At 43.5% G+C, this 12084-nt stretch overlaps 1 protein-coding gene across 1 annotated transcript; it reads left to right on the forward strand.

Moving 5' to 3' along the window:
* Positions 1 to 337: 337 nt before the first annotated feature.
* LOC311100456 (V-set and transmembrane domain-containing protein 4-like) lies at positions 338 to 8292 on the forward strand. The gene is made up of 8 exons (XM_084141376.1): positions 338 to 495; positions 1599 to 2003; positions 4459 to 4512; positions 4717 to 4824; positions 4975 to 5008; positions 5153 to 5274; positions 6549 to 6613; positions 6859 to 8292. Exons 1-8 carry the CDS (start codon positions 444 to 446, stop codon positions 6982 to 6984), a joined length of 966 nt encoding a protein of 321 aa, XP_083997502.1. The 5' UTR covers positions 338 to 443; the 3' UTR covers positions 6985 to 8292.
* Positions 8293 to 12084: the final 3792 nt, after the last annotated feature.

Here is a 12084-nt window from a genome sequence, read left to right on the forward strand (position 1 = left end):
TGTGTCTGTGTGTGTGTGTGTGTGTGTGTGTGTGTGTGTGTGTGTGTGTGTGTGTGTGTGTGTGTGTGTGTGTGTGTGTGTGTGCGTGCGTGCGTGTGTGGGAAATAAAACACTGGCCAGAGTAGACTGCTCTGCTGTAGTCCACAGCTGGAAGTGTGATACGTCGGCGTCAAAGCTATAGCACACAACGCACTCCCTCCTTCCCTCCTCCTGCACAGGAAATTACATTTCCCACATTCTGCCAAGCAGAGGAGTAAAGTGGGGTGGGGTAGTGTGCTAGGGGGAGGGGCGAGGGGGGTGGTTCCAAGCAGAAACAGTGAAAGTCCTGTTTCATATTACACACAAATGCTGTAAAAAAAGAAAAGGGAAGAGGAATCCTGAGCTGAGGCTCTGTTTTTTGGGAGACATTTAGCTGTTTTTTATGGAGCCTGCTGGTCTGGAAAATGAAGATCTCTTCAGTGGTCATACTTCTCCTGACTAGAGCGTTCATTGCCGGTAAGCAACTTTATTTTACTATTTAGGTGGATGGGTTATAAAAGTAAAATTTTATTTTTAGGTCAGTATGTCATGATATGAAATTTGGCAATACTTTGAAATGGTATCTGATGATGAATAGAGAGAGAGAGAGAGCGTGAGAGAGCGCGAGAGAGAGAGAGAGAGAGAGCGAGAGAGAGAGAGCAAGAGAGAGAGCGAGAGAGAGAGAGAGAGAGAGAGAAATAACTATAGTAACATCATAAAAAGATAAAAAGATTGGAAAAACATTTGTTGAAGGGCTTGTCAACTTTTTATTAAACGAGTGATGTTCTGGAAAAAGACACATTCTACATGACATGCATTTGAATCAGTAAATAAACAGTCTGCAGTGAAATAATAAGTTGTTATGACAGGATAATTGCAAGTGTATTATAGTCTTTATTTTTGTGCAATGATGAAAAATAACTGTAAACTGAGAAATTGGTGGTTTCCCTTATTTTTGTTGAAAACATAACATTGCAAGGTTTGTAGTTTGCTTTTGACCCATTTACTGTGTTTTGTGTGACTCTTTCATAAGATGCATCTTAATACTCTAGCTAAATAAATATATCTTACAAAATAGAATTTTCATCTAGAAATGAATAGTTAACTTTCTATATGGTGTTTTCATGGCTTTGTGTGTCACATAAATATGCTTACAACTAGTGGAAAGTTAGGATTATGAAATGACTCTAGGTTGAAAAAACAGATGTTGCTTTTGTCATGCAACAAATTAGGCCAAGGTATGTTCCTTAATATTTCTTCCTCTTAAAATTGACTAAGCTAAACACCACTTTCAGATGACTCACCCACAGACATTAATACAGTAGGAAAGAGATACTGTGTCTAACTGTTGATCAAAATCAAAACAACATATGGATTATCTATGAATCTAGGTCAACATGTCTTCTTCCAACTCCTCCAAGGTCTTCATACACCATCTTAGGCTCTTGATGGCTCTTATACCCTTTGCACACTATGAACCAACCAGAACCCTATGGGTTCAGCTCAATAGTGTAAAAAGGTTTTTGGTGTCATATCTATATCCACATACATATTCTTTATGCGTGTACTATATCTTTCAGAAGTGTGCCAGGCCATCAATGTCACCGTCACCCCCTCTCCCTTCACGGTGGCCCAGGAGGGCGAGAACATCACCCTGACCTGCCAGGTGTCCCAGAGACGCCGCTCCAGCAGCCTGCCCGTGGTCAAATGGACCTTCCTGCCCGAACGTTCTTCCAGCGACAAAGAGCTCCTCATCGCCAGGGTCAACATGAGAAAGGCCAGGTTCTATGGGAACTATACCAAGAGCTTCCCCTGGCCTAAGCTGAAGCTGACAGTGGTCAAGCAAGGGAAGATTTTCGACCTGCTCATTATGAACATCTCAGCGGAGGACCAAGGACTCTACATATGCCGGGTGCAGGAGTTCAAGAAGCACCAGAGCCGATGGAAGGTGTCAACGAACTGCACGGCCGCCACCGAACTTAGAGGTAACTATGAATTTAGGTGTAGCACTGTGTGCAGTAGAAGACAACCGATGCAGGTGGTGGTGGTAGTAGCAGTAGCAGTAGCAGTAGCAGTAGCAGTAACAGTAGTAGTAGAACCAGAAGCAGGAATCACAACTGGCTGACCTAATTTAGGAGTCATCAATCTTGAGGAGGAGGAGATTGTGTCATGTGTAATGAAAGGTCCTGTTTTTTATTGTGGAAGGGAGTTCCATGGTTTTGAACAATCTTGAGAAGAAGCAATACTTCATAGCAATAAGTTACATGGCAGCTAGTGGTTACAGGGCTTTCTTATGCTGGAACGAGAAGATAGAGTATATTTTCTTCTCTGAAGCCAATGTCAGCCCTTCAGTTCTGCCAGTTCGATGCACATAACATTCTGTGAAAGGATCTAAGCAGCATACACAGTAGTGAAGCAGATGTAGCGAAGCAGATGCAATTTCACTTTCTAAGCAATTACTACATTGCTTTGAGTAAATTCAGACTGAACCACTTTTTCCATTTTCCATGGAATCATTTGTGCCGGCAGTGACATTTGACTGTCTGTTCATAGCCAAGTCTGAGCCAGAGCAGACAGACTAGAGCAACACCAGAAGGAAGGGAACACTGGCACCATCACCACCAAACACATATTGTATTTGGCTACTGCCAGGAGTTTCCCTCCCCTAAGTATTGTACACACATACAATCGTGGCTAGAAGTGAGTGATTTCGAGAGTGAGAGAACAAGAGATATTTGTAGTATGAGGCTCCCCAACGTCAGAGCGTCTATGGTGTCGAGGGGGTTGGTTGAATAGACAACTGTGTAGTAGTGCATATGTAACAGAGATAAGAAGGCTCAATACATGGCCACCTGATGTGTCCAACACTGCAGGAATTCCTTTGGTCTTACGCCATACATCCTACTCTGCCCCAAATCCAGGAATATGGTAGGCTTGGGTATACAACCCAAAATGTCATAGGGTTTGATGGTTTAGGGAAAACAAACTGAAAACAGCATGAAATTAGCCTCTTTCTGGGGTAAACAAAGCACCCCTTTAAACCCTGAGATATTTGGACAACGTGTGTGTGGGCTGGGAGATATTGTGCCTTTTTAAAAGGTACGTAGAATGGTGGTGAAACGGATGTGGTTTGGGTTCAAGTATAGGAGCATCAAGGTACTCTAGTACACTGGGTCCTCCGTGGTCAGGGTTTAAAATGGGCAAGTGTAAAAACAGAGCTCCAAGAATGAGGCCACCATTACTTTTTCACGGGCCTCGCATTGAGAAAGAGCGTGATGAATAGAGGGCAAAGAGAAGTGAAGAAAGAGGATGTGAAAATGACATTTTGAAGGTGTTTGTGATGAAGATTGTATGGATTATCACTACATACTAGTATTCAATTTTATATATTTTTCTTTAAGTTTCATTAATACTCGGAAGTAGCCCAAAGTTACCCATGGAATTTGTCCATTGATTGTGGAATACAGAATTTATCCCTTTTTAAACAGAATACAGATCTGTCTTAGGGATGCTATCCATTCGATATGTGTGCTCTGTGCTATCACAGTGAGGATATACGAGAGACCTCCTATCAAAAAGAAAGGGAGAGCACATATGAATGGAATCAATTGAACAGTGAGTGAATTTAGTTGAATGTTTCCACTGCCATTCAAAACCAGCCATAAATGGATGACATTTTCAAAGACACTTCTTTGGCTCCATGCAGTGCTGTAGCTTTATATTATTCATATTATTCCAGCATGTGCAGCTGGCCTTCTGGCGCTGTGCATAATGTCCTATTCAAGTCATACTGTATGAATCATGGTAAAGAAGAGTCTTCTGCACCACAATACTGAATGCTTAATTTTTGAACAAAAAATGCATGACCAAGAGTTGCTTTACCTGGAATGATATAGGAACGTGCTAAAGATTTGTGACATATATTTACAGCAAGTACATACTTGGCAAACACAACTAGAGAAAATCCAGAGCCAAGTCTCACAGCTAGCTCTCATCTATGTCAGACTAATGTTTCCAAATAGTTGAATGTGGGTCATACATATGGTTGGCCCAGTCATTGAAAGTGCTGGTGGTTTAGCATAGAGGGAAATGCTCTAGAGGTAACCCCAGTTTAAGCCCTCTGGACAGGCAGACACTCAGCCAGGCTTCAGCCCAGTAGCTCTGGCGGCTAGCTAAGCTAAGTATGGCTGCTGTGGGAGGGAGAGGCTAGCCTGGCTGTCGTCAGCTGCTGGCGGTTTGGGGTATTTCAGGATGGCTTGGTGGGTGTTAGCCACCACGAGCCAGTGATTCAGGAAGTGGATCCAGAGGAGAGGACAACATCAATACTGTCATCCTATGCCAACCCACCTACAATTAGAGGTTTTTAAACTGGGTACACTGTATAAATAGGTGGGACGGTAGCCACATTGATGACTATGGACTTCCCTTTTTTCCTTCCAGTGCATGTCCAACCAGCGACCAAGGCCAAGGAGAGTCTGTGGAGTCTGTTTGAAGGTAAGAACGTGACTCTGGTGCTCTGCATTGTCCTTGACTAAAATAGCACAACCACACGAAGCATGCCATAAATGGTGGACATGGATATTTTAAGGATATTTCTAAACAAGTGACTAACAACAGAAACATGGGTCTTCAGGGTAGCACGCCTTCTTACTTGAAGGATGACTAATCTGGTTGGTTTTGTGGTTTTGTGTGTTTCAGACTTGTACCTGTGCGCTGTGCTGATCTGCTCTGTGGGACTGGTGTGCATGTGTATGTTCACCGTGGTGGTGACCTGCCAATATGTACAGAGGAAGAAGAGGTTAAAAGGTGAGTAAACACACCATGAAATAACTCATCTGGGCCACATTAACAGATCATTTAAAGCGAATGGACAAGGCAAGCTGAACTCTGTTTTTGCTGACATGGCAGAATGTTTTTCCCCATCATGCACCAATGTTTCGTCTCATTGTCTTATAGACAACTACCACTTGGTCAAGAGCCCTCAGAACAGGTAGGCTTCTTTATAATTCAAATCAAATGTGAGCTTTACTGCAGATACTATGGTAGCCTAGACACAGTATCTTATCTCCCATAGATGTGATATGAATTCTCCTGACCTAATTCTGCTATAAACATCTCTGTCTGCTGTCTGCAGTTCAGGGGAGACGGTGACCAGTCTAGTCAGTGTGTCTCCTGCCCTGCCCAAAAAGCAGAGGAGGTACAGGAGGAAACGGAGCAAAGAGCAGTCCGAGATACCACCAGAAATACCAGCTAAAGGTAAACAGAAAATCCATCACATCTGTACCATATTTTCACATAGGGAAACTTAGAAGACTATCTTCATACCCACAGTTGGGTATGTGGCCTGGGGGAGGGAGTGTGGTTAAAGTGGCCATCATAGAGGAGTTTACTGAACACTGTGTCTGATTCCTGATATTAGATTCCTGATATTGCTTCTACTTGCTAATATCACGCTGTACCTTTAGAGTATATATATGGATCTACACTATACTGTATATGCTGGCATAGATAAACTGGCCAAAGAGCGAAGCAAATTCTCTATCACTCTGTGATATCACAGTTTGTTACCAGAAATAGTGCTAGGTTTATGGTCAACTTAGCATGCAAGAGTACAGATTCTAAGAAAGTAACATTTGTTCTTGATGATAATATTTTGGTTCACCCTTGAGATTAATAGGTTTGGCAGAGTTTTAACGTGATTTGTCTGTCTCACAAGCAGTTCATGTCATGTCGTAGTAGTCTGAATGCCTACACTTCAAGCATTTTATGTATTGTGACAGATCAGCTTGTCCGAAACACCCTAACACAGGTGGGAGACATGAAATGAACAGACCGGAGGCAGTGGTTGTGGTTCCTTTGCTTTTGTGTTGTCAATAAATAGATTTTTCTTTCACCTGACAAAATGATTCCAGTACTGGGTAGCGTCCACCTCTGAAACAACAGCGAAAAAAAAATAATAAAAAATTAACTAAGAAGTTGACCTAAAGACCGTGGCCAAACAGGGAAAACAACGAAAGGCTTCACCCGTCTTTAGACTATCGTCTACACATAACATTTACAGGGGGAACGCTTCTCTCTACCTATAGCCTGCCTTGCTTAACCGAGAGCCAAGGTGCATCAGGAAAAGCCGCTTTCTTTGAGGTAGGCGAGTACGCCATCATCACAGGTCCCCGTGTATGCTCCCCCACCTCAAGCTCATCTCCTGGCACACCTTTATAGAGGGAGACACAAAGCAATTAGTGGGCCCAGCTGCGTACTAATTGGCTTTACACTGAGTACCTATCCCCTGAGGAGGGTGCTGTTGTGTCGTCTTCCTCCGGCCGGTCACTGAACTCTCACAGTATGTTCAACTCTGCTTTGATGTCTGCTTCCAAATCAACACTAATCAATGACAGGAGAGGCATGTAAACATTGTGGACGGAGACAATTGTGGTTCTGGGTTTTGGTTTAAGGGGGAACATTTGTCTTGTTACACAGACAAAGTGTTCCCTCTCTGCATACAGTATAATGATAATTTCATTCTTCCACAGCACCCATTGCAGACAAAATCCGAAAACCCAAACTTTTAAAGGCACAGCCGAGGAAGGTGGTCTTGGTAAGTCTCCTGATTCTTACATACAATTTGTTAGGTACATTATTTCTGTAGAGGGCTGTCCAGAAATCTAACATTTTCCTTCAAGTTGTTTTACTTTAAGTATTTACTTTATTTGATTTGTATGCATATGTGACTGTTATCCCAAGGTAATTTTGTCCAGAATCATATTGTAATAGACCCAACATTAATATCTCAATTTACGAGTATGGTCTTCACTCGCTTCCTTTTCTTCTTGTCCCTTGCAGCCGAAGATTGCAGAGGAGAGCCTGACATATGCAGAGCTGGAGCTGGTCAGGCCTCTGCCGGACAACAAAGCCTTGTGCACAGGCACTGTGTACGCTGAGATCCTCTTTAAGGAGAGGCAAGTGTGAGAAACACACCACTAATAACTTTAGACTGTAGCTCATGTACATGTTATATTTATGATCAGTATTATTGTTTTATATTGTGTATTTCAGTCAATGGTTGGAAAGTAGTTTCTTTACAAAGCCCAAATGAGATGAGATACAAATGTGTTTTCTATACTGAAATGTTGAATTTTTATTTTACATAAGACATTTTATATTCTTATTTTTTTATATGTTCAACCCAAATGCCTTCTCCCCCAAAACATCTGCATGATGTCTGTTATGTTCTGCTATGTAATTACTGCAGTACTGCAGCTGCAAAGGTTGACATTAAGGCAACAATTAGCCACCTGCCCTAAGGAGATACGTTTGTGTTATCACGCCAGCGCTTTCAACTGGTGCCAAAGTCAACGGGCTCTTGGGACACACTGTACCCAGAGCTGTGATCAGCTGTGATGGACCAGTTTAACTGGCTGCAAACTAAAGGCCTTGTTTGGTTTGACTTGTTTATAGAACCAGCGTATACCTCTCACCTTATGATTACATAGCACATCATTAATTAAGGTTGTTTTGTATGTAGTTTTTATAAGAACTACGCCAATGACCAAATGTCAATATAGGTACAGCTGATATTTTGTCTTCTGGTTTTTACTTTTCCGTGAATTTAAGTGTGTGTAAAAATGCTCAGACAATTTCTTTCCCTGTTTAATGACCCCTTGGATTTAACTATGGAAAAGCGAGCAAAACACCAGGATTTTCTTTCTCCCCCAGTGAACTTGAAACGCCAGACATCCAGGCACCATAACCATCCCCTCCCCCATCTCTCTCTCTCTATCATACATGAAGATCTATACATCGATAATCCCCAGAGTGGGATTGTGCATTGAGACGATTCCATGTAGGAAAAACAAATCCTTCCCACATACATTGACCACAACGAACTCTAAATCTATCTACACAAATCTACACAATGACTCAAAGTAAACTTCCTGGGGTGAGAGAAATTTCTTAAAACCTTTTTAAACTGTGAAAAAATGAAAGTCTCCTCCAAACCACATTGGACTTAATGGGAGGCCATTGCATGGACCACTAACTACAACCATATGTGAACGCTGAACTCTGCACTTTCCTCTGCACTTTTCCTCTGCCGTTTGTTTCAAGCAGAGAGTGCTGTCCTCCGCACTCATCAACATTCCTCTCCATTCCATTTGGAGCTCCTCTGTTGTTGTTGTTTTTTTCATTTGAACTGACATATGAGTGTTTGTGTATGTAATGTATCATATGTACCATGTGCTGTATAAACATAAAGCGGATATGTATGGTTAGTGGTTATGTATGGTCAGTGTGTTTTCCTTGTGCTTTCTTCCAAACCTCCATAGGATATCACATCAGTGAAAAGTAAATTATAATTCATGACATGTTATCAGGAAAAAGGAAAATAAACAAGTAGGAGTAGAAGACAAAATAGAGATGTTGTGGTTTGAACATACCTCCATGTTTGCTTAATTTGGGGAAATGGAGGGTGGGGTAAGGAGTGTCAGAGAGAGAGAGAGAGAGAGAGAGAGAGAGAGAGAGAGAGAGAGAGAGAGAGAGAGAGAGAGAGAGAGAGAGAGAGAGAGAGAGAGAGAGAGAGAGAGAGAGAGAGAGAGAGAGAGAGACTAAATGAGAGTAGTGTGACAGGTTGCCAGAGGGAGCATAGGTAGTGCCTTTAAATACACCTAAAAAAAGACAACTGTCTGCCTCCCTGGTCTGCACTCATATTAAACTACTGAAATCATTTAAAAAAGGAAAACAAAACATGGTCAAATCTCAAGTCTCCAGACATGATAACGTTTCTGAATTGCAGTGCACAGTAAACATAGTGTAGATCAGGGGTCTACCAGTTGCTCGCAGCCTACCTATGAATAGATCGCCAAACAATTTTGAAAGTTCATGCAATTTGACAAGTATCAGACACTGCAAGCTCCCAGCTACTATCTAATCAACACAGCATTGACATTATCCCACCCCTGGTTAGCCACTATTGGCTCAATAAGCCAAACCTAACACAATATCTGCCAATTAATTTCCAGCAATATCGCCCCTGTCTGTCTGTGTGGTGCGCACATTTGTCTATCACTCTGTGTGTAGCCAGTTGATGTGATATCCATCTTGTGGGTTGACAGAAAGACTTTCCCCAAAACCTTCTCAATTAAATGTTAACTGCAAAGTAGGCTTACCTGGCAGAAGTGTATATCATGAGTAAGTATATCATTTGTATCTATTATTTGTTATTTGCTAACTTTGCAATGAAATGAGCAGCAGCAGTACAGAACCATCACTTGACCGGCACATTAGACAGCACATTCCTCACTTGCTAGATGCACAATTAAAGGGCCAGATGCGCTACTAAAGGGGAATTACACTCAAAAAGAAATGTGTTAGTCTCATCCAGACCTAAAAAAAATGGTCTTCTGATGTGATTTCATATTTTACTGCAGTGTGCTAAATAAGGGTCTTACAGTGTTTCTTGGTAGTCTTGAACAAATCTACTTTGAAACAAAAGTATACACCTCACACACATGGTTATGGTCTTAAAAAACAGAAGACACCTGTACCATGTCAGATATAGAGTTGAAATGTATTCAATTTGGAGTTTGCATCCCAATATTACACTTTCTATACATCACAGAAGACTGAAACATACAGTTGAAGTCGGAAGTTTACATACACTTAGGTTGGAGTCATTAAAACTTGTTTTTCAACCACTCCACACATTTCTTGTTAACAAACTATAGTTTTGGCAAGTCGGTTAGGACATCTACTTAGTGCATGACTGTAAGGGATCGGGGGTTGGCAGGGTCTAGACAGAGTCTGACACTTCCCCGATCTACAGAGAGGGGGAGTCATCAGACTCGATCTGGTTCACCTGAGTTCTGAGCACACCTGTCAGTAATTAGTGTAGGATTTAAGGTGTGCTCAGAAGCTCAGTCGGCGCGAGGTATTGTTCCATTGTGACTTGCTAAGCGTTTTGTTCCGAGAGAGAGAGAGAGTTTGTTGTCCGAATTGCTTAATCCTCTGCTTGTCTACCCAGTGATTACCGTCCTCTGATCCTGTGCCTGTGCCCTCGACTACGACTAAGCCCGCTCCATTTGTACCTCTGCCTGTCTATGCCTGGCCCGGTTTTGACCACAGCCCGCCCGACCACGATTAAGCTATTCCCTTGTCTGTACTCTAATAAAGCATCGCTATTCTGCGATTGGATCTTACCACTCTGTCCGAGTATTCATTACAGAATACCTCGCCAATACCATGGATCCAGCGGAATTACAGAGGCGATGGGAGATACAGGAGAAACGGATGGATGAACTCCTACAGCTACTCAACGCTGGTGCGGCTGAAGGCACCACCCCGAGCACGGTCAGTCCTCGTCATGCACCTCCGATTTCTCTACCTACAAGGTACGACGGGGAACCTGGCAAATGTCAGGGGTTTCTACTCCAGACGTCCCTGTATATGTCGTACAATCGTACTATGTTTTCCGATGACCGTAGCAGGGTGGATTTCATGATTTCTCTGCTAACGGGAAGAGCACTGGATTGGGCTACTGCGCTTTGGGCAGCTGAGGTCCCCGAGTTGAATACGGAAGTTCAGTTCAAGAGACTGTTTCAAGAGGTGTTCGACCACCCAGTATCTGGGCGTAGTGTGGGAGACCAACTATGCGAACTTCAGCAGGGCCGTCGCACAGTAGCCGACTACGCTTTAGAGTTCCGTACTATAGCAGCCGGTAGCAGATGGAGCGAGACTTCTTTGCTCACAGTTTTCCGAAGAGGGCTGCGCAAAGACGTACAGACGGAGTTGGCTTGTCGAGGAGATATCACTGCGCTACATGAGTTTATCAAAATAGCCATCTCTATTGATAATCTTATAGTGCAACACAAGGCATCCACAGTCCGGGAGCCCTCGATCACTGGTCCTATGCAATCGACAGAGCGGAGGAGAGAATCTGAGGAGGAACCTATGCAACTGGGACGGTCACCTCTACAAGGTTCGGTGAGACAACAACGTCGGCAAGACGGACTATGCCTGTATTGTGGTCAGTCGGGTCATTTCGTTCGTCAATGTCCGGTACGACCTAACCGTACACCAGGATATCGCCTCGGAACTGCGAAACCGGTGAGTGAGAATCAAGTTTTGAACATTACATCGAAACAAATGTATGTGCCAGTTACTTTATCTGTCGGAGAGAAAGTGCGCAGGTTGGAAGGACTTATTGATTCCGGAGCGGCTGCCAGCTTTCTGGATATGGGTCTTGCTGAGGAGTTGGGAGTTCAACTTATCCCAATTCAACCTCCCCTGCGAGTCAACGCGTAAGACGGTGAGCCCATGGGCACTGGGTTCATTACGCACCGTACAGAGGTAATCAAGTTACAAGTGGGCTCCATACACCAGGAGAACATCTTTTTTTTCGTCATCTCCGCTCCACGGGAGCCACTAGTTCTCGGCCACCCCTGGCTCGTCCTCCATGATCCGGTCATCTCCTGGAAATCTGGCGATATCACAGCTTGGAGTGAGGTATGTAGGGCAGAGTGCCTCAATTTACCGTGCAAAATGTCTACTGTGGAGGATGCGCAGGGTGCGGTGTCGACTGTGATCCCTACAGAATACCAGGATTACGCGCAGGTGTTCTCAAAGGAGAGGGCTACCGTGTTACCACCTCATCGGGCCTGGGACTGCGGGATTGATCTGCTATCCGGAGCTACACCTCCTCGTGGAAGAATCTACCCGTTGTCACAGCCGGAATGAGAAGCGATGAGCCAGTATATTGATGAGGCGCTACAGCAAGGGGCCCTTCGCCCATCGACGTCTCCCGCCGCATCCAGTTTTTTCTTTGTGAAGAAAAAGGATGGAGGACTGCGTCCTTGTATAGACTATCAAGGGTTGAACGATATTACCATCAAAAATCGTTACCCTCTTCCTTTGATTCCAGCAGCCCTTGAACAGGTGGGACAGGCCTCCATGTACAGTAAACTGGACCTCAGGAGTGCGTACAATCTGGTGCGTATTAGAGAGGGGGATGAATGGAAGACCGCCTTCATCACACATCGAGGACACTACGAATATTGTGTCATGCCCTATGGACTT

This window comes from Coregonus lavaretus (genome assembly GCF_964263955.1).
Source record: "Coregonus lavaretus genome assembly, chromosome: 25".
Classification (NCBI taxonomy): domain Eukaryota; kingdom Metazoa; phylum Chordata; class Actinopteri; order Salmoniformes; family Salmonidae; genus Coregonus; species Coregonus lavaretus.